Source organism: Rhinolophus sinicus, chromosome 14, assembly GCF_057876585.1.
Source record: "Rhinolophus sinicus isolate RSI-liver-muscle chromosome 14, RSI-T2T, whole genome shotgun sequence".
NCBI classification, from domain to species: Eukaryota; Metazoa; Chordata; class Mammalia; order Chiroptera; family Rhinolophidae; genus Rhinolophus; species Rhinolophus sinicus.
This window is the reverse complement of record NC_142514.1, coordinates 7,978,673-8,000,496: the sequence shown is the minus strand read 5'-3', so window position 1 is coordinate 8,000,496 and position 21,824 is coordinate 7,978,673. Positions and strand designations below refer to the sequence as shown.

The window sequence follows — 21,824 nt, the reverse complement described above, 5'->3', positions numbered from 1 at the left end:
TTTCTGGAGCATTTTTCTCAATCCATTGAGACTTTGCTTCTCGGATATTGCCATCAGTTTGGCTCAAATAAACTCCTATAAGCTTTTTCTTAGGCTGGATGTTTTTCCTTGACAAATAATACAAATGAAGCCACTTTGAAATGGAGTCAGAGCTGCTATTTAGAGGACTGCCTCCCGTCTGACTCCTTAAACATTTGGAATGTTAAAACTGGGCAAGTTAACCTTTGGACGGGGCCTAAAGCAGCACTGTATTCCAGACAATTGTTTGCAAAAATAACAAGAAAGCTGACGTGACTACCAGACCTTAACTGTTCTGTAGAATTAGCATTACTATGTCAGCTTATCTGCACCTTATAGATAGTCGGTCCTTAGCTTACTGACACCCAAAGAAATTTCTTCCTTCTATTCATGTAATTGTTCCCCTTCCCTTTAACATAAATACCCCTTGCCTTTGCCTCCTAATCCGAAAACTGTTGGGTTTCTGCCTGAATCAGTGCCACCCAAATAGCTATTCTTTTGTTGCCCCTCACTTTGGCTTTGTATTTTTAGGATAACACTTGTATATTTTCCTATGTATCCATACTGTTCTATGTTTCTAAAATTAAAATAATAGTGTTGTATTTTAGGTACATATGACAACTTCCCTTTTTCTCTCCGTCAACATTAAGTTTTTGAGAATTAGCCATGTTGATCAATACACTCAGTTCTGGTGCATTCATTTGAACTGCTGCATAAAATTAGATCATATGAACATACCACAATTTTCCCATGTTCCTACTTGGTGTGAATCCAACCTTCTGCAACCATAAAGCTGCAATGGACATCTTTGTAGATGTCTAAGGTCCACAGCTGGGAGAGGAATTCCTGAGCCGTAACCTTCTTATTTATTCAATTTTCATTTCCTTGATCACTGTGAGGTGGGCACTTCCCCACGGGTTTACTTACGGGCCATTCAATTGTCCTCTTCTGAGAACAGCCTGTTCTCATCCTTTGCTAAATTTTCTATTGGGCTGTTTGGGCTTTTTTTCTTAGAGCTGCCGTTCTTTCTAGTATATTTTAGATATGAATTATCTGTCTCTTAAATGCATAGCAAATAACCTCACTGAGGCTGGGGAGTTGTTTTCCACCTTTGTTATGGTGTTTTATTTCTGTTGTTTGGGGGTTTTTGTTTGTATGAACAGAACACTTACTTTGATGTGGTCAAGTTTACTGATCTTGCACTTTGCGCCTTCTGGAGTTTTAAGAAATGATTCCCTACTCCTGACATCTTACAGCCTCCTAAAGTTTTGTTTTGCCTACTTATAGCTTCAATCCATCTGGAATTAATTTATAGCACAAAGTAGGAATCTAATTTTATATTTTTCCAGCTGGATGACCAATGCCCCAGCATCTTTCATTAAGCAATCCATTTTTTCCTCACTGATTTATAACACTAACTCTGTTATAAATTTACTGTTTACATTTACTGTATTTCTGTTATAAATTTACTCTGTTTACATTTACTGGACTTCTGTACACGTACAGGCCAGTTCCTGCCTCCCTATTATTATCCTTTGTCTAACTGGGTGTTCCTGCACTAATGTGATACCATTTCAATTACTGTATCTTAAATTATATAAGTATTGACATTGAGTCAAGTTCCCCTGCTTGCTGTTCAAGACGATCTCAACTACTTTTGGCCCTTTACTCTTCCAAACAAATTTAGGAAGAGAATTTTTTGAGTTCCACAAATATTCTATTAGAATTTTCACTGAAACTACATTGAATTTAGAGACTGATTGGGAAAAGCAGGCATCTTGGCTGTTTGTGTCTTACCAACCACGAATGTAAGTCTCTCTATTTATTAAAGTGTCCCTTTTGTGTCCTTCAGTGATAATTGAAAATCTTAAAGCCAAATGGCTAATAAATACTACTGTCTCGTTTCCAGACAAGAAAGCCACGTCAGGGACTGCTGACATCCGGGAATACCAAGAACGGTGAAAAGGATACATGTCTGTACCACTCCAAACTTGAGCTGGGTGAAGAGGCGCACAAAAAAGTCCACGAAGAGACCCACCTGTGAAAAGCAAGCGAGCCGTCACACAGCTTTCCCCCGCTGGGTTACAGGCACTCCCCCTGAAAGCACCGACTTGCCCACCGCATTTACGGCGGCTGGTCACACGCACCTGCGTTGCTAACCAGCATTGGGTGAAGGGGCTTTCGTTAGTCACCCTGGTTCTCCAGGAGACCCCGCTCCAGCCTGGCCCCACCACCCGCCAAAGAACAAAAGCTATGTTGAGAAGAGGAGAGTAAGACAAAGAGGGAAGGGATGCAGAAAAAAGATGTGAGACCAAGGCAGACCATCCGTGATTAGAAAGTAATAATTCGGAGCTGTGTGAGAAACTGCTCAGCTGTTTTCAAAGGCAGTTTCAAAAGAAAACTTCCAAAATGTCTTTAGTGATGCTTAGTTGGATAAGCACACAGCTTAGGGTATTACTTTGCATAACGAGGTTCACTTAGGTGTATATGGGTTTTGCATGTTTGTTATTACTATTTTATATAGTACGTCACTATTTTGACTTATGTCTTATACAGTCAATGGTTTCCCTGGTAAATAAGAGAAAACCACTTAAGTTGCACTACACCACTCTCGAAAGTCCCTACTCTGGGCTTAAAGGAGAACTGGAAAGACCTCTGATTTTGTAGATTCAGGATCAGTTTCATGCCTTTAACTCTGGATTCCCCTCAGGCCAATGCCCAGAGGCTTTTAAGTATTGAAGCAACTAAGTGGTGACAGATCAAAGGGTAGGAGAGCCAGGAGCAGGAGGAACAGGTTGCTCCATTATAAAGGCGGATATTTATACAGACTACACAGTGTTCGTCACTGTAAGCCTAGTTACTGCCCAAAATAATTAAATCACCCAGCTTCCCCCCCAACAATGGTATCCATCAGAATGTCACCAAAGACGCTGCTACATGCCATTCGTCTTAACTAGCAAGATATTCCTTGACTTCTGAATTTACTATGGTAAAAATTTGACAAGTGCCATGAAAATAAAAAGGGCGGTAGATTCTTGTGGCTATATTATATTAAATGTGTTTAAATTTTACGGGTATATCATGCAGAGTTAAGTATGAGACTTGTGGTCACTCCTAGAGAAAGGTGACAAATAGGCTGCTGTTTAGGAACATATATAGCCCCCGTTATGACTGAATATTTGTGTCCCTCCCCCTAAAACTCATACATTGGAATTCTAACCCTCCAATATGATGGTATCTGGAGGTGGGCCCTCTGGGAGGTGGTTAGGTCATGAGGGTGGAGCCCTCATGAATGGGATTAGTGCCCTTATGACAGAGACCCCAAAAGGGAAGGGGCTGGGGGAGGGCAAAACAGGTGAAGGGGATCAACTGTACGGTGATGGACAGTAACTAGACTTATGGTGATGGACACTGTGTAGTATATACAAATATGGAATGATAATGTTGTATACCTTAAATATATATAATCTTGTATACCAATCTTACTATGATAAAAACAAAACAGAGAGATTCCAGAGACCTTTCTTGTCCCCTTCTACAATGTGAGAACGCAGCAAAAAGATGGCCATCTATGAACCAGGAAGGAGGCCCTCACAGACACAAATCTGTTGGCACCTTGATCTTGAACTTCCTAGCCTCCAGAACTAGGAGAAATAAATGTCTGTTGTTAAAGCCACCCAGTCTATGGCATTTTTGTTATAGCAGCCCAAATGGACAACCCCCTGTTCCAATCTAACACTGTAGTGACAGAAAATCAGATTTGACATGTATTAATATCATTCTGTCTGCTAACTTTCCCAGCTTTCCTTCGGTAAATCAGCAGTTATGGTTCCAGACTTTGTGCTACTCTAACCTCGGGCAATGTTTCATCATCTTTTCTTGTCGGTGACTCAACTGTGACGGTGGACCCCATGCCTCTGCCCACCAGCAACGTGCAGGGAAGAACCCCAGGGCAGCACCATCAATTCACGGAGATCTACCTGTCCTGTTTACTGGCACTTCGTGCTAAAGAAAGGGCATACTGTTCAGTTCTGCTCCCACCACTTTGCTTTTTCCCTACAGAGTGACCTCAAGGTCCACTAAGTACTCTCCCTCCTATGGTATCTACCTGATGGACCACACCATATCATAGAGACAGGACTGGACCACACCTTTGAGTGCTTTACAGGCTCACTTTCACTTCATAAAGTGAAAGCAAAAGAGAAGTATGAAAAACAGTGCAGGCTATTAATTTAAAAAAACAAACAAAAAGAAGGGAAAAAGATAAGGCAGTCTCTGTTATAATGACCAACAACTTATTCACCAGGCTGGAGCTTGCCCTCTGACCCCTTCCACCCCTCTGGCCCACCATCTTCCCATGTTCCGCCTGCTCACCAGCCCAGTGCAGACTCCGATGGCAAACACCACCATCCACTTCACCGCCTCATACCTGCGACCTTTCTGTTCATAGGAAAAAAATGACTCAGTTGGTTACAGGGTTATGTTGGCAGCATGGAAGGAATACATTCTTGGTCAACCATTTTGAGTCAATTTCACATGGGCAACAAAAATGGCAAAGGTGATGTCTGATACGGAGAGTGTTTTACAATGCAAAAATAATAAACTTGAGGGGGCTTGGCCAGTGGGTACTCTGGTTGGCAGGACAAAGGTCCAAGGAATAAATGCCAGTATCTCACGAAAGGGGTTAAAAGGCCAAGAGACAAGGGTATTTACAGGAGCATTTAGAACTGAAAGAGAGACTGTTACAAGACCTACTCAGTCCCAGGAGAGCAATAAGGGACTCACCTTATTATCCATGGTCTCCAAAACTTCCAGGTAAGGGTCATTGATACAGCGATCATAATCCAAACTCTGAAAGAGGGACATGTGGGTAACAAAGTCATAATGTGGTATACGATCCCATTTTGAGGAAACGAAATTAAGATGATTTGTGTGTCAGCATACATAAAGCAAAAACATCTTGGAAAACGGTTAACAGTGGTTACCTCTGAGTTGGTATTTTAGGAGGGGTTCCCATCTGGGTATTGTTTGAACTTTTCATAGGAAACATGGTGTACTTTTTACATTTGAGAAAAAAATTTTTTTTCCTGATTACAAAACAAAAAACCACAGTCAGTAAAAAATAATTCTGCTGGGAAACTAGACTCACCCATGAGTGACTATATATATCAGAGACCACACCTTTGAGTGCTTTACAGGCTCACTTTCACTTCATAAAGTGAAAGCAAAAGTATGAAAAATAGTGCAGGCTATTAATTTTAAAAAACAAACAAAAAGAAGGGAAAAAGATAAGGCAGTCTCTGTTATAATGACCAACAACTTATTCACCAAAATCACAAATATATATGTTTGTTTTTTTTTAATCAAGTGAGTGACATCACATTCTAGGAACAAACAGGGAAAGAAATCAAAATGTTGAAAAATATGAATAGCCTTCGTACCAAATATTTAGAAATTACTGGCCAATTATTTGCTTGATGGTTTTGTCTAATAATGCTATGACTTCACAAATACTTAAAAGGTTTATGGATGTCCAGAACAGGCAATTCTATAGAGACAAAGTAGATTCATGGTTTCCTAGGATCAGGGGCAAGGAGAATGGGCAGGGACGCTAATGGGTACAGGGTTTCTTTCTGAGGTGATGGAAATGTTCTAAAATTGATTTGGCAATAGTTGTACAACTCTGTGACTACACTGAAAAATGCCATTCAATTGTACACTTTAAATGGATAGGTTGTACAGCTCATTAAACTTTTTAAAGGGACATTTAGAAACAATTGCAGTGCCAGAACATCAATCTTTTTTTTTCTTAAAGAAGTCAGTTGAGAGCCTGACACTTTGTAAACATGTACCAATGGGCTATATGATGCTATTAAAATCAGATATTCTTATTTCTCCTTTGCCACAACTAACTTCCTTCCTTTTATTTCTGCTGTGTATGTTGCTCTTTGCTTTGGGAGACTAGCAAATTTTAAAAAAAAAATTTTTTTACAGATGCCCTGTAGGGCTGCCTGTGGTTATGAGCAAAATGGCGCCTGGCCAAGGAAGCAGGTGGGGACTGAAATGCAGCCCAAATTCAAGCAGGAGGGACTCCTAGTGCTCACACAGAAAGCACCTTCAGGTGGCCCAGAGGGGTAGCCCTTTTTATCTAAGTCCTCTGCTCTGAGGGGTGCCTTTTCCTAACTCAAAAAAGCAATACAGGCTCTGTGACCTGCATGAAAACATTACTGTTTGTTAATGACACCGTCTCACAGATAGGGAGTTATTATACTTCAAGCCATCTATGAGAATGGATGTCAAAAAGGGGAGTCTAGCATCTTGTAAGACCCCCAACCAATCAAAGAAAGAGTCAAGTATGTACACATTTTAGAAAGATTTTCAACAGAAGGGTTTTCTAGCTGAGCCTTGATAAATACAATCTGAGCAGTCTTTTCTGATTAAGTGCCTAGCTAAATTTGGTGTTACACAAAGCAAATGTTCTCAAGAAGCTCCAACTCAGAAGACAGCTAATTAAGAAATATTAATTAGGGCCGGCCAGGTGGCTCAGGCAGCTCAGGCAGTTAGAGCTCCATGCTCCTAACTCAGAAGGCTGCCGGTTCGATTCCCACATGGGCCAGTGGGCTCTCAACCACAAGGTTGCCAGTTCGATTCCTCGACTCCCGCAAGGGATGGTGGGCAGCGCCCCCTGCAACTAGGATTGAGCGCAGCACCTTGAGCTGAGCTGCCGCTGAGCTCCCAGATGGCTCAGTTGGTTGGAATGTGTCCTCTCAACCACAAGGTTGCCGGTTCGACTCCCGCAGGGGATGGTGGGCTGTGTCCCCTGCAACTAGAAAGCGGCAACTGGACCTGGAGCTGAGCTGCACCCTCCACAACTAAGAAATAACTTGAAGCTAAACAGCACCCTCCACAGCTGGGATTGAGGGGACGATGGCTTGACTTGGAAAAAGGGCCTGGAAGTACATACTGTTCCCCAATAAAGTCCTGTTCCCCTTCCCCCCAAAAAAAAAAATCTTAAAAAAAATAAAAAATAAATAAGTTAAAAATAAAAAAGGTAAACAGGAAAGATTACCTAAAAAAAAAAAAAAAAGTCTGTGTGTTAAGTTTCACTCCTGCAGTGTTGGCCTTACTAAAACACACATACACACCGGCTAAGAGTCCCTTGAAATAGGGAACTAAAAATCAAGAACATTCCAGAGAGAAGCTGCGTGAGCAGGAAACAATCTTCTGAAAACTAAGTTCTCTCAAAAGAGTAGCAAGGTCTACTGGCCCAAGACCTGTTATGAGCATACACCGTCACTGGCTTTGTCTCTGGGTCTCTACGAGTTGCAAATCAAAGAGTTTAATGGCACACACATACTTTATCCAGGTTAAGCTGCCATAAATCTATGAAAGCATGGAGACAGCCAGACCTTGTTTTGCAGATGAGGTGAAAAAAGGGCTTGTTAAACAGCCCCTTTCCCAGAGGGAAGTTACCTACCTCTTAACCCACTCATTCCCTGGGAGAGAAGGTCAAAGAGTACCTCTTGTTAGAATCCTAATGCTTTGGTCTGAAGTGACCAGGTCACTCACTACTTTTTTTTACCCAAGGCATCATCCAAGAATCTCACCTCATAGTCTTTCCTTGGAAGAATCTCATCCTCCTCTTCCTGAGTTTCTCCAAGGATGGTCTAGGGAAACAGATCCACAGTAGGAACACGCTTTTAATGGTTAAAAGTGGAACAAGGCAGAAGTTTTTACTGAAATGTTGCTAGTTTCTAAATCACCTGGAGCCATTATCATCAATGGGAACAAAATCTCAAACGAAAACCTTTTGGGATAGGGGGTGATGTGGGCGGGGGTTCCAGCTGAGCTCTTCATTTCTACTGATAACATTCTCCAAATAACCACTCTTGTCTTCAGGACACCTCAAAGATGTACACTGCTAGCGTAAGGGGGGTAAAGATTCAGGTTCCATCTGACAATGTGCGAATCTGAAATCAATCAGAAGGGGCCTGTCAACTCTGGGGACCCAGCAACTCAAGTTTTCCCAGGGTGTTTTGCAGAAGGAAGCTCGCTTGTCAGTGACCCAGAAAGGGTGAGAGTGAGAAAGAGCTGGAGAAACTAAGCCAGGGGCACGATAAGCACCAAGTCCAGGGAAGAGCCTCATTCAAAACTCCTTTCAGATAGAAATAAAATACATATGGGATTAACTGGAGTTGGCCTGGATTCCTCCTCAGATTCCAGGGAGGAGTTAGGAAAAAAGGCTCCAGACTTGGGCACGTGAAGCTGGAGAGATGCTTCGAGAGCCCAAACTACGGTCCCCAGGCCCTATTCGCTGCCACCTGCGGGCCAAGCTCGGCCCAGCCCCACCTCCGGCAACGCCTCTCGCCGTCCCTTAGCAACCTCCCCTCCTCAGCCCAGCTCCGCCCGAGCCTTACCAGCTCCTCCGGGGTGCGGGTTTCATGCTCACCACAGCAGCAGCACCACCTGCAGCAGCAGCACAGGGACCCCCTGCACCCCGCCATCGTCCTCTTTTACTGCCACTCCGGACCCCAGTGCCAACCCCCTCCCACTCGGGATCCACGCCTCACGTGACTGGCCCTGGGAGGGTCACGTGGCCCTCTCGAGCTCCGGGACGGAGACTCCGAGTGGCTGCAGACGGGTGGGGCGAGGGCCCTCATCACATGACGATGGTAGGACGGCTTCCAACAAGACCGGTGGGCGCGGCCATGTTGGGGGCGGAGCTTCCGGTCGCCTGCTTTGGTGGTTTCGGCTCTCCTGTCCCGCCTCCCTTAGCAACAAACTCTGGCGCCGCTGCCCTCCCCCGCGTGCCCCGCCCGCTTCGCACGCCCCACCCCTCCCTCGATAGCAGCCAAGCAGCTGTAGCTGATGAGCGCACTGTGAGTCACCCGCGACAGCAGGTGAGTGATGTTGTGGCCTGGAGTCTCCGGGTGCAGAGACCCGGCATCCGGAGACCACCACCCGGGCGGGAACTTGCCCATGGGCTGGGAGCGATGGGGGCCGGCCCTTCCCCTCTAGGTGGGGGGCGCCTGCGCCCTCTGCGAGCTCCATCCGCGGGACTAGTGTAACCCTCAATGACTGCCACCCCCAGCGACCCCCAGCCGTGAAGCGAAGACTCACTTTCGGCCCCCAGCTTGGATGGAGGTCTGGGGATGAGACGGTGGTGGTGAGCCAGCCCTCCGGGACGGGGCCTCAGCTTGCATCCCCGTCACCAGTGACCGGGTGACTCGATGCGCAGCCCTCCAGCCACCTGGGCGTCGGAGGCGTTTTTTTCCGGCTCCAACCATTTAAACCTGTCTCCCCGCCTTGCACCTGGGGAAGAGCCGTGGGCCGCTGACACTGCTGTCCCCGGTGCCCAGTGCGTCGGGCTGCGCACAGGGAGTGGTGGGCTCCGAATAATCTCATTGCTCAGTGCTTGGCACCGATTAAATAAGTGCTCAGTAAATGGCAGAGGGTTATTTTGAGAACGGAGTGACAGCGCCTGGCCCGTGGGACCTCACTGGTAGCTGTTAGTACCTTGTACCAGTTACTGGGATACCAGGATACCAGTCACAGGCAGGATACCACCCTGGTCTCATGGAACAGGGGCGAGGAGGGGAGACTAACCTGTGAACCCACAACATTACAACCCAGGGTGCTACGGGAGCCCAGCTTAAAATGGATAAGTAGTGGCACAAGAAAGAAGTGAAAAAGGGGGCATGCCTAGCACACACTGGGAATGCAGTAAGTCTTTATTGAACAAACAAAGGAGCAGATAATTTGTAACTGGTTTCCATCACCTCCCTCTCTCTTGGTTTTGTTCCAGCGGACAATTCATACTAGGCACTGGTGTGAATTCCTGAGACAGGCCAGCTAGGCTGATCTTGACACTCACCCCTCTCTCAATTCCAGTGGCCATCCTCACCTAGAAGCTGGAGTTTTAGGTCAGAAGCACAATGGGCATCTGGGGGGGGGGGGGGAAGCGTTGGCAGAAGTGTTCTTGGTGTGGTCTCGACTCCTTGACTTTGGGCGTGTCTGTGTGTATTATGTGCATTTGTGTGTTTTGGGAGAGAAGAACAGTGCATTTCATCAGTTTCTAAGGACTCTAGGATCCCAAAATGGTTAAGAACACCGGCTTAGCAGTGGACTTTCCCTGAAAGGAATGAACTTGGTCTGTTTGTTCCCCCAATTTTCATGTCACCACACACCAGGTTTTCAGTACTGTGTGTTTGCACATTGCTGGGCAAGAGTAGTGTTTTGTTTTCTTTTTAAGCATTTGTCTTATTTTTCCCACCAAACTGCCCAGTGCCACTATGCCCTCTGTTGGCCTGCCTGTGGTTGTTATGATTCAGGGTTTCGGATGTGGTGGCTGTGGTGGCTGTGCGGTCACTATAATTACTTTAACTGACTTCAGTGATATGCCTGGAAGGCAGCCTGTGTTCCGAGTTGGACATCAATTCATGCCCTTACTGAACTTGGGTCTGGCTACTTTTGAAACCCAGCCAGTGTCAAGTTCTAACCCAGGACCCCGTCTTTTTGGGGTAGCATGAACTCAGGAGAAATCTGGTTGCTTTGTCAAGCCCTCACCCCTTCCATCCTGCACACCAACTGTTCCAAGTAACAGGAGATGTTGCAGGCAGGGCCAGGCTGAGCTATTCCTTTGGAGAGTGATCCAGTGACCCTGAACGTCTGCAGTCTCTGGCCGGCGTCCCCCCCTTCCATCTCCCTTCTGCAGCTACCGCCTCAGCCCTCCCTCTGGTCTGGAGGCTTTGCCCCCGCCCACCTCTCCCTTGCGTAAGCCCCAGCTCCAGCTTAAAGCTTTTACTTTGTCACAGCTCCGCCCATTCAAGACTCACCCGCTGGGAAAGTTTCCTCTGTTTCTTAGTGGGTTCTGCGTCGGAGGCCGCAGAGATGGACCATCCAAAACCCAAGGTCCTCCCAGCCGGGCACCACTGCCCCTCCCTGGGAATGTGGGCATTGGAGGCGGGCAGCGTGAGGTTCTCTGTGCCACCCTCCATCAGGTAGCTGTTACTGAAGATCCCTGGGCTGAAGGAGCATTTCTCTTCTGTGCCGGGTGGGGGCTGTTATACATGGAGCCAGGCAGCAGAGGGAAAAGCTTTGACTGGGGCACTGCAGACTGTGGTAGCTGTGGTGTGTTGAGCCAGGGGGTGGGAGCATTGTCTTCCTTACCTTCTGCGGCCTTCTTCCTACATGGATATGCAGCAACTCTCACTTCACCCTGTCACTCTGGGGCTTGGCTTCTGGCCGTCTGACGCCTCCTGCCTCCACCCTGTGCAGCAGGAACTCAGCCATGGTGAACGAACCTGGAGGGCATGGCGGCCCCAACCCCTGCCTGGAGGGCCGCAGCATTGGTCGTGAGAGCTCCATGGTTAGTTCGAGATGTTCCACACGGGGTCTGAAGCCTGAGCGGCATGAAAGACTGAGGGAGAAGATGAGGAGGAGGATGGAATCTGGTGACAAGTGGTTCTCCCTAGAATTCTTCCCTCCTCGGCTTGCTGAGGGAGTTGCCAATCTCATCTCAGGGTGAGTTGCTGTGAGGTTAAGGAGTAGGGCCAGATTAGGGGGTGGGGGCGGGAGAAGGTGAACTGTCAGCGCTTTGGCAGTGCCACTTTGACCCAGCAGAAAGAGTAAAGGCACGGTTGGTCTTTTGAGCTGCAGCTTCTCAGTTGTCTGTAAAAGTCCCCCCAAGCATGTGGTTTTTAGACACACTCTAATGGGTTAAAATGTTGATTCTCTCAGACTGCATTCTTTGGCCAAAGTTGGAGCTCGATCTTAAGTACGGTTTAGGAAGTCACAAAGCAGCAGTTTGGAGAACATTTTTAGCAAGTTAGGAATTTGGATCATGCCTCTTGAAATGTAGAAATGCTAACTGAATTATGTTAGCACTTTTTGAATCACAGTTCCTTTTTTTAAGTTTATGCTTTTTACCATTTGCACTTTTCATGTTTCGCTCCCAAGGTTTGAAATTTAAGGCACAAGAATATTTAAATACTCCATATTATAGCTTGTAACACAATGTGAGTGTTGAGTCTAATTCTTGGACTGTGGCTTTGCTCTACAGGACTATTGGCTGCTGCATCAGGACTGGGGGGGGGGGGACAGCATGAAAGACACTTGTGTCATCTTTTTTCCTATTCCTAGAATGAGGTCCTGCTTGCCACTCTGAGGGTTCCCCAACCTTTGACCACTGACATGTCTTAAGTCCCCAAAGACAATAAACATGCAAGCACTTTCAAAAGTCTGAAGTGCTTCTGTCACACAAAATGATTGCATTGTTGTTATATATTATCTCCTCAGAAAGAGTAACCACAACGAGAGCAGCTCACTGTGTACCAGGCACTGTCGTAAGAGCTGTGGGGCCATCTATCATAATATTCTCACGGTATTATTATGAAGTAGTTGCTGTTCTGTGCCACATTGTAGAAATGAAGAAACTGAGGCTCAGAGAGATTAAGCAATTTCCCCAAGATCACACAGCTAGTAAGTAGTAAAGCCAGGCTATGAATACAGGTCAATCTGAGTCTAACCTGCTGTGATGCTTCTCTAACTCCCCGACCCCATGGGAATGTGGCGAAGGGTGGTGTGCCCCCAAGAGCCCCTCTTCAGAAAGAAATTCCCTACAGATTTGACCAGATGGGGGCAGGCGGCCCCCTCTTCATAGACGTGACCTGGCGCCCAGCAGGAGACCCTGGCTCTGACAAGGAGACCTCCTCCATGACAATTGCCAGCACTGCTGTGAACTACTGTGGCCTGGAGACCGTCCTGCACATGACCTGCTGCTGTCAGAGCCAGGAAAAGATCACGTGCCATCTGCACAAGGCTAAGCGTCTGGGCCTGAAGAACATCTTGGCATTGAGGGGAGGTGTGGAGCCAACACTCTACTCTCTGGGGTCTTGCTTTCCCGAAAGCTTTTTCTGTCCCTGAAATGGTCCTGTGCTTTTCTCCAGATCCCACACTGGGCACGCTCAGGGTCCCATCCCTGCCGGTAGCATCCATAGGCATTGTGGGTAGTGAGAAACGTGGGCACTACACAGACAGAGCCACCTCTTAACTCCGAGTTCAGTCAGGACTTCAGTCAGGAATGCAGCCGGTGTCTGATAACCTTCTGCCCTGGCTACACACAGCTTCATGGATCACTGGTGGCACCCATCTCTTGGCCTGAAGAGTGCATTTCTGGCATTTGTCCCTGGAGTGACAAAAGAGCTGCTTATGCCTTTGGCACCTGCTGTCATCAGGCCACAAGTGTGGGAAGAGGGAACGGGATGGGTGGGATCTTGTGGCCTTGTGCTCCCCACCACAAGACCACTTCTCATTTGAGATGAGAAAATTCTCCCGGAGGCAGAGCGCTCCAAGAGAGGGGTCAGTGAGCAGTGGGGTTGGGTGAGGGTCCCTGAACACACCCAGGTTTGAGTGGAGGGTGGTCTCAGATACTCCAAGCTAAAGAAGAGTAGCAACTGTCCCCTGTTGTTCCCTGTTCACTGCCACCAGCACGGTGCCCCCAGAGTCGCCGCTCAGTAAATATCTGACAGGCTGGGTGCTGGCTTCCCTCCCACTACTTACCAAGAGGAGACACCAACTTGAATAATAGAAGGCTCTGCCTTTGAAGGGCTCATGGTCCTGGGTGGAAGGGGAGGGAGAAGGAACAGAAAGGAGATTAGGCGAGCCCCAGTGACCGTGACCTCCACCTACCACGCAGACCCTGTAGGTGACCAGTGGAAAGAGGAGGAAGGAGGCTTCTGCTACGCTGTAGACTTGGTGAAGCATATCCGAAGTGAGTTTGGTGACTACTTTGACATCGGTGTGGCAGGTGAGTGGCTGGAGTGTCCCAGTGAGTGGGGACTGAGAGGGAAAAGGAGGAGACACCCAGAGAGGCACAGAGAATGCACCCGTGTTCAGTTCAGGATCTGGTAACCGAGCGTCCCACAGGCCTGAGCCAGTGCTGGATGAGGGTGGTACACAGGTGAATGAATGTCGTGACTCACATTGTCATCCGCTGCCTGCCCAGGCTGCCACCACCCCATCAGTATTTTTTCCTCTCCTATTTCATGCTCTTGGCCTGCTTCCCAGCCTGTTCTTCTTTAAAGCAAGAAGAATATTTATTAAGATTCCAGGGGACAGGGAGTATCAGAATCCAAGATCAGGAAATGGCACCAGACCTCACCAGGTGCTGGAACCGGGATGCAGTCAGAAACCAACGTCCTCCCTTATTCTCTCTGGGGCCACAGAATCCCCCCATCTCTGCCTCCTGCTCTTGAGTGTACACGATCAGTTCCAGCCAATAGCCCAGACTGATTGACAGGCTTCACTGTCAATTCCAAATTCTCAGGAGAATCAGATCAGCTCCACTTTTAATTCCATTGGCTACAGCCCGGAGACAAGGTTTACCTGCTAGAAATGAATGGCGTGGCCTTCCTTCCTCCCCCCACTCATAGGGGTTGGGCCCTTCAGCTTCTCAAACTGGGGGCTTGGGTATGGTGAGCTGTGTGTCTGGGGACACAAGAAGTTCAGGGATTCATTGGCACATTTTTTTGGCTTGACAATTTTCCTCAAATATTTTGGGGGAAATCGTATCTTCTTATACTAAAATAAACATGGCTACATTATGGAGTAGTGTATCAAAGTGATTTGAATTAAAAAAAAAAATAAGCCACATGGCTTCAAGGAAATGACTTGTTGTGGGTGATTTTGGGCTTAGTCCCAGGACCCGGGTACATTTCCACTTCTCTCAGTCAATGGGGTGTGTAGGTGGAGTCAGGGTCACAAGTGAGAACCAGAGCATACAGTTGGTGTGTGGTTTGGTGCTTTGCTCATTATAAAATGGGAAAGAGACACAACTAGATTGAAGGACAATGACTTGACTTGGAGCTGATGGGCCCTGGAAAACACACTGTTCCCCAATATTCCCCCAACAAAAAATTAAAGAAGAAAAATGGGAAAGAGGATCAGTGGATTGGCAAGTAGCAAGCTGGTCGAGACAGAAAAAGAATATAGTGAACCAAGCAAAACCCAAACATCAGCAAATGCTAGATTTGCTTAGTGACACTGGGGTTTTATAGCCATAGGGTTTCAGCTATTAAAACCTCTTTGTTTCTGGAATTCTGCTGGAAAGATAACCTTGTTATTGAAGATGGAAAATTCTGGTGCTTAATCCTCCCACCCTTTTACCCCTTAAAACGATAGTTTTTATATCCATTTTTTGAGGACTTGGAGTTTCTTAAGAACAATGCTGCCTTATCACAAGAAAACAGCTTGGCTTCCCAACGGCCTGGGTCTCAGGTCTGCCCCCTTTCCGGGGTCCCACCCTGCGCTCTGGCTGAGGAAGCCAGCGTGCTGCCTGCAGTTTCACTAAGGCTTACGGTCTTCCTGTGCAGGCCTGGCCGCTAGTGAATTCAGCGGTCCTAGTTCCTGGAGCTAGTGAGCCCAGGGGCCAGTCGTTTCCACCTCCCAGGCAGTCGCAGAATCCATCTTGGTGTCCCTGGGACGTGGGCATCCCAGCTGCCCCAAAGTTTCACGTCCCAGAAGCTCGTTATTTGGTGGAAATTGATCTTGGTCCTGCCATCAGAAGCATCACAGAACTTGCCTAATAAGGAACTCGACGAAGGCGAATCCTTTTTCCTTGTGATGGACCTTTGGCCATTTAGGAATAGTTACTATATTCTTTTCTTCAAGCAAAACATCTCCACTTTCTTTCTAGTATAATATGGTGTCTAACTTTTCACTATCTTGGACCTCTGAGTTCTTTTGATGATGAAAGTGCTGCTGTAATCTAGTGCCCAGAGTCAAACCCAATACTCCAAATGCTGCCTGACCAGTACTTAACGTAACATTGTTTCTTTTCTGTGGCCACAAAGCGTAGGCCTGGCTTGTCTGGCTGGTTGCAAGGGACGCCAGGTAGGACAGTGTGGGGAGTTTGGAGCAATCCACCCCCACTCTTGAAAGGGTGGCTCTAAGCCACCTCTCACTGAAGGTCATCTCCAAGGTGAGGGAGCACATCCACTGTGAGCCCAGCCACTAACTGTTTCACTGTCTATGCTGTGGTGTTGGGAGGTATGAGTCCGGAACCTCAGAGGCAGAGAACTCTCAGTTCCCAGCTCTCTGGTTTCTTCTTTCCTCACCGTGAGCAGGTGGAGCCAGCCTCTCCCTACTGTCATCCCTATTGGCAGGTTACCCCAAAGGCCACCCCGACGCAGGGAGCTTTGAGTCTGACCTGAAGTTCTTGAAGGAGAAGGTTTCTGCAGGAGCCGACTTCATCATCACCCAGCTTTTCTTTGAGGCTGACACGTTCTGCCAGTTTTTTAAGGCTTGCTCCGAGATAGGCATTACCTGCCCCATCCTCCCCGGAATCTTTCTTATCCAGGTGAGGATCCCAGGAAGGCTAATGGACTCCTCCCAGCCCCCATCCTAGCACAGGCCAGGGCCCTGGGGTGAGGTGATGAGTTCATGGTCAAGTTCTTTGATGCTCGTTAGATTTCCCGTGAGATACTCCTTGCAAAATGATGTCTCACCACCCCATTTTGATTACCTCTAATTTCCCCCCGAAAGACCGCAATAGTGCCTATTGGAGGGGTTTGTTATACTTTAGCTTACTGACAAGTGCCCCTAAAAGGGATTATAGCTCTCATTATAAATTGTGGTGAAATCAGTGTTTCCCAAGCTTGGCTGTCATCAGAATCCTTTGATAAGCTTTTCAAAAGATGGATTTCCAGGTCCCGTGCCTAGAAGTTCTGATGTCGTCGGCCTGAGGATTTGTACCTCCTAAGTTTTACAGCTGATTCTGATGGTCTGTGAGGCTTGGAAATCACTGAGTTAGATGGTCACCATGTTATCAGTAAATACATCCATTGAGGGCCTGAAGGGCTGCATCAGACCGATGGTGGGAATGTTCTGGGCAGCTGCTGTCCTCTGCAGAGAGGAAAAGGCAGGACCAGGCCCGGGTCCTCGTACAGTATGGTCTGACTTGCTGGGTCACTCTGTGTCACCCTAGAGTTGGCCAGGAGACCTGGTGGAGGGCAAAAGAAGGATAAGTAGGGTGAGAAACTAGCTGGGAGATGGCCCCACAGCCCTGTCATGTCTTGGCAGAACTACCACTCCCTCCAGCAGCTCGTGAAGCTGTCCAAGCTGGAGGTGCCACAGCAGATCAAGGACAAGATCGAGCCGATTAAGGACAATGATGATGCCATCTGCAACTATGGCATCGATCAGGCTGTGAGCCTGTGCAAGAAGCTGCTGGCAAGTGGCTTGGTGCCAGGCCTCCACTTCTACACCCTCAACCGCACCATGGCTGCCATGCAAGTGCTGAAGCGCCTGGGCATGTGGACCGAAGACCCCAGGTGAGACCGGTGACCCCGAATTCAGGCCCAGGAGCCCCAGGCAGGGAAGTCAGAAGTCACAGAAAGAATGCCCCCTAGCAATGCGGGCCTCCAATCGGGTGCAGGGGGATGTGTGCCGTGGCTAGTGGCACACCGGGGGTTCCCATCTCAGTGAGAAGTCCGTGTGCAGCGGGACGTTTATGAGTCAGTTTGAAGAACCCAGGCTCAGTGGTGCCCCCCCCATCCCTGCTCCCTCTAGCCGGTCCCTTACCCTTTCTGTCCCCATTCTCATCCAGGCGTTTCCTGCCCTGGGCTGTCAGTGCCCACCCCAAACGCTGGGAGGAAGACGTGCGTCCCATCTTCTGGGCCTCCAGACCAAAGAGTTACATCTACCGCACCCAGGAGTGGGATGAGTTCCCCAAGGGCCGCTGGTGAGGCCTGTAGACAGTCATTTGCAAATGAGTCCTGGCCTCCTTGACAGGGGGACAGTTGTCCTTCTGTCAGGAGCCCAAGGTCAGGAGTGTGCCTTGACCTCTGGGCACCTCCTCCCCCAGGGGCAATTCTTCCTCTCCAGCCTTTGGGGAGCTGACGGACTACCACCTCTTCTACCTGAAGAGCGCATGCCCAAAGGAGGAGCTGCTGAAGATGTGGGGGGAGGAGCTGAACAGCGAAGAAAGTGTCTTTGAAGTCTTTACGCACTACCTCTCGGGAGAGCCAAACCGGAATGGCTGTCAAGTGAGTGGTGCTGGGGTGGGAGTCCTGCTTACATGCCCCCGCCTCATCTCCCTGGGGGCCAGACCGTGGGGCTGGGACTTCCCACCTTGAGCCTCATCGCTCTGTGTCTGGACGTGGTACTTCAGCAAAGGGAGAAGGGTGAGTTAGGAAGCCCCCACCTGGGGGGCCCTCGAGGGGCTATGGAGGCAGAGACAGTCTGCGTCTCTGATGGGGCCCAAGAAAGGGAGGGACCCAGGCTGCCAGATCCCATCGTTGGCCCCGCCCGCTCACCTTCAGGTCACTTGCCTGCCCTGGAATGACAAGCCCTTGGCAACCGACACCGGCCTGATGCAGGAGAAGCTGCTGCGCATGAACCGGCGGGGCGTTCTCACCATCAACTCCCAGCCCAACATCAACGGGCAGCCATCTTCCCACCCCGTCTTGGGCTGGGGCCCCAGCGGGGGCTATGTCTTCCAGAAGGTGTGGCAGAGATGCACAGGGCTACCCCACCTTGACTGGCATCCGGGAGGCCCAGAGATGGGGACAGAGAAGCCTTCCTCTCCGGGGGCTCTTCATTCCAAGTGGCAATGGATCAGGGTGGATGGGAGCTGTCACTTTGAGGCAGACAACCCTGGGTAGCAGGCCCCATGACTGCTCTGAGCCTCAGCTTTCTCTTCTGTAAAGCGGGGCTCTATCACATCACCTTCTGGGGAGGAAACGTGACAAAGCACGGAAAGCTTAGCATGTGGGAAGAACACAGGGAGCATTCTCTAACTGGGGGCTGTTATTACGCTTCTGAATTGACACCTTTCTCCTGGGGCTGCTGAAGTTAAAATTACATTTGAACTGAGCCACCCCCAGGCTCCGGGTTTAGAAAGACCTGGGTTTGAGACTAGTTCTGCTGTGTACCTTCAGGGCAGCCCAGTTGCTCAACTTTCTTGAACTTTCCTCATCTGTGAAATAGGGATGATAGGGCCCACCCTGCAGTATCATGAGCATTAGAGCAAACGAGTTTAAATAAACCCAGTTTAATCCCTGATAGACGGTAGGTGCTTGAGAAGCCCTCAGTGCAGTTGTTACCATCCAGGGAGTGGGGGGCATGAAACGTGGCAGGCCCCTGACAAGCCTTAGCTTGCCCAACGGCACCTCCCGTGCAGCTTCTGAAGTGGCTTCTCCACGGAGCTTTCCCTGACTGATGGGAAGAGGGGTGGCAGAGGTCCCTCAGACCTGTGCAGACAGACCCTCACGTATCTGCTCTCCTCACCTTTCCTTGTGTGTTTGCCAGCTCCACAGTTCATGGCTCGATCCGTGTGGCCCCCCCAGTCCCGATGCCTTGTGTCCTGTCACACGTGTGTGTGGGTCCCTCCTGGGGATGGTCAGGGGGCAGGCGTCTGATGTCCCTGAGTGTAGACAGCATGCTCGGCGGCACACGCAAGGCGTCCGGCAGGGACCTGGGCTGTGTGACAGGAGCCTGTCTTCCCTGCAGGCCTACTTGGAGTTCTTCACTTCCCGCAAGACAGTGGAAGCGCTTCTGCAGGTTCTGAAGAAGTACGAGTTCCGGGTTAACTACCACATCGTGAATGTGAAGGTAGGCCCACTCCAGGGGCAGAGGGCACTCAGCGGGGCCGGCTTGCCAGCGCTGAGGGCACCCACAGTTACTCCCCGGCTCAGCAATCACCGGGCACCTGGCCTCGGCCAGGTCCCGACTCAGAGCTCCCATCCTAGTGAGGGAGGCCCGTCAGTGGATAATGAGGACAGTGCAGTTCAGTACAGGATACTGGGGACCCAGGGGAGGGACAGCTAACCTGGGAGGTGACAGAGGCTTCTTGGAGGCTCCTGTGTGGCCTGAAGCTTTAAGCACGAGGAGGAAAAGGGCATTCCCGGGAAAGGGCCGATGGTGTGCAAAGGCATCGGCTGCAGGCCTGTGGGGACACTGCCTGGGGTCAGAGTGAGGCCGAAGTGCTAAGCAGGGGCCAGGTCCTCAGGGGTCTCCGTGGTCCTGGTGGAATGTGGGCTTTCCCCTGAAGGCAGGAGGTAGCTTTGCTCAGCTGTGGAATGCCTTGGCTCCGCATTTTGTTTTAGGCAGGTCACAGTGAACAGCTGATGGCTAATGGGCCCTGGGAAGACTAGTCAGAGACCCTCCAGTAGCAAAGAGAGGCCTGGCTGAGCTAGACACGAGGGGACAGATTGGAAAGGAAGCAAGTGGAACGACTGGGTATGGAGCTAACAAGCGTAGAGAGGAGGAGGAAATGGCCAGGATCTAGGTGTTGGGCTCGCAGAGCTGCAGAGCTGGAGGGAGGGGCAGGTGGAGGGTGTGGAGCAGAGCGCTCCCTGGGAAATCAGAACACTGCAGTTGTCTGGCCTGTCTGCTCTGATGTGGCCTCTTCCCCCCCACCCCCAGGGTGAAAACATCACCAATGCCCCTGAGCTGCAGCCCAACGCTGTCACTTGGGGCATCTTCCCTGGGCGAGAGATCATCCAGCCCATGGTGGTCGATCCTGTCAGCTTCATGTTCTGGAAGGTAAGGGAGCCGGCCGCAGGCCTACCCTGCCCACCTCCGGGCAGTACCGCTGGGCCCCAGTGTGTGGCTGGAGGCCACATCCCCCAGGACTGGCAGACTAGGCTGTACCCTGATTCTGAGTCACAGTGTTTATTTCTGGGCCGGGGGGGGGGAGGTGGCACTGGCAGTGGGCCTTCTTCTATTCCTGGAAATGACCTGTTAGGCAGTGGCTGAGGCTCTCATGCATGACACCTGCCCCAAGGACAGCCCTGTAACCTTGCCTGTGTGTGTGTGTGTGTGTGTGTGTGCGTGTGCTTGTGTGTGCACATCTATCTGGGCCTGTGTGTGCTCGTCTGTGCCTGTGTACATGCATCTCTGTGTGCCGGTGTGTGCTTGTGCCTGTGTGTGCATCTGTGCCCGTGATGCGTGCACGTGTAGGATGAAGCCTTCGCCCTGTGGATCAAGCAGTGGGGCAAGCTGTACGGCGAGGAGTCCCCATCCCAGAAAATCATCCAGTGTATCCACGACAACTACTTCCTGGTCAACCTGGTGGACAATGATTTCCCCCTGGACAACTGCCTGTGGCAGGTGATAGAGGACACATTTGAGCTTCTCGACCGCCCACCTCAGACTGACAGAGAGATGGAGGCTACGTGACCCAGCCCCCTGCCATCCTTAGAGGCCAGTTGCGTCCTGCCTTCCTCCTCTCCAGTCCTGGAGGCCCCTTTGTTTCTCCCGAGCCCTGGCCTCTGCTGCCCTGTATGATGATGCCAGCTAGACTGGTGTGAGGCTTCCGGGCTCTGGCTGGACCTGAGTCAGCCCCACACAGGAGCCTGGTGTTCCCTGCTCAGCCGGGAGATTTTGCTCTTTTGCGAGGAGCGCCTCCATCCGGCAGAGGACCTGAGAAGGGGAGGAGACTGGTTAGTGCTGACTGAGGCAGCCACTAGCAGCCGGCCTGGAGCCGCCAGTGACCTCGCACTTGGGACCTACGGAGGACGGGCAAAGCGAACATGGGCAGCAGGCACTTGTGGCACTGCAGAAGAGCTGTGGCAAAGCGAGGCGCTGCCCCTTTCCGCCTCCAAGATGTTAGCAGCTGGGCATTTCCTCCTTGTGCCTAAAACGGCAGACACTGTCCTGCCCTGGCATCAGGCCCCTGGATGGGTCTGGGGCTGAAACTTAATACAAACATTTCTTACCACCTTCCACTTCAGAGCTCAGCTGGGTTTTCACCTTTCTAGAATGCTGCTTTTTCAAACAGCTGTCTCTGTATTCTCCTGGCTTAG

The 21,824-nt window shown here is 49.7% G+C and overlaps 2 protein-coding genes across 11 annotated transcripts in view; one reads left to right on the top strand and one right to left on the bottom strand.

Annotated features, from left to right (window-relative positions):
- Positions 1-8,667, bottom strand: part of CLCN6 (Cl-/H+ antiporter 6) — a 29,681-nt gene extending 21,014 nt beyond the window's left edge. For both annotated transcript variants that reach the window (XR_012497061.2, XM_019756293.3), the window contains exons 1-5: positions 8,436-8,667; positions 7,626-7,685; positions 4,804-4,869; positions 4,393-4,458; positions 1,990-2,056 (exon numbers count right to left, since the gene is read on the bottom strand). Coding sequence is in view for 1 of the 2 variants with exons in the window: in XM_019756293.3 (XP_019611852.3) it covers positions 1,990-2,056; positions 4,393-4,458; positions 4,804-4,869; positions 7,626-7,685; positions 8,436-8,522 (346 nt within the window). In the remaining variant the exon portion in view is untranslated. The remainder of the gene's footprint in view (positions 1-1,989; positions 2,057-4,392; positions 4,459-4,803; positions 4,870-7,625; positions 7,686-8,435) is intronic.
- Positions 8,668-8,784: 117 nt separating this feature from the next.
- Positions 8,785-21,746, top strand: MTHFR (methylenetetrahydrofolate reductase). 9 transcript variants are annotated; one of them, XM_074334045.2, is made up of 13 exons: positions 8,810-8,918; positions 9,824-9,941; positions 11,299-11,541; positions 12,642-12,880; positions 13,715-13,825; positions 16,182-16,375; positions 17,098-17,348; positions 17,624-17,758; positions 17,882-18,062; positions 18,339-18,521; positions 19,528-19,629; positions 20,443-20,562; positions 20,980-21,746. In XM_074334045.2, the coding sequence occupies exons 3-13, from the start codon at positions 11,309-11,311 to the stop codon at positions 21,196-21,198; spliced, it is 1,968 nt and encodes a 655-aa protein (XP_074190146.1). In that variant the 5' UTR covers positions 8,810-8,918; positions 9,824-9,941; positions 11,299-11,308; the 3' UTR covers positions 21,199-21,746. The 9 variants fall into 9 exon arrangements, with proteins under 9 accessions (XP_019611858.2, XP_074190146.1, XP_019611856.2 ...); XM_019756297.3 differs by having other exon boundaries at positions 11,296-11,541; XM_019756299.3 differs by lacking the exon at positions 9,824-9,941 and having other exon boundaries at positions 8,785-8,918; positions 11,296-11,541.
- The last annotated feature ends 78 nt before the right edge of the window (positions 21,747-21,824 follow it).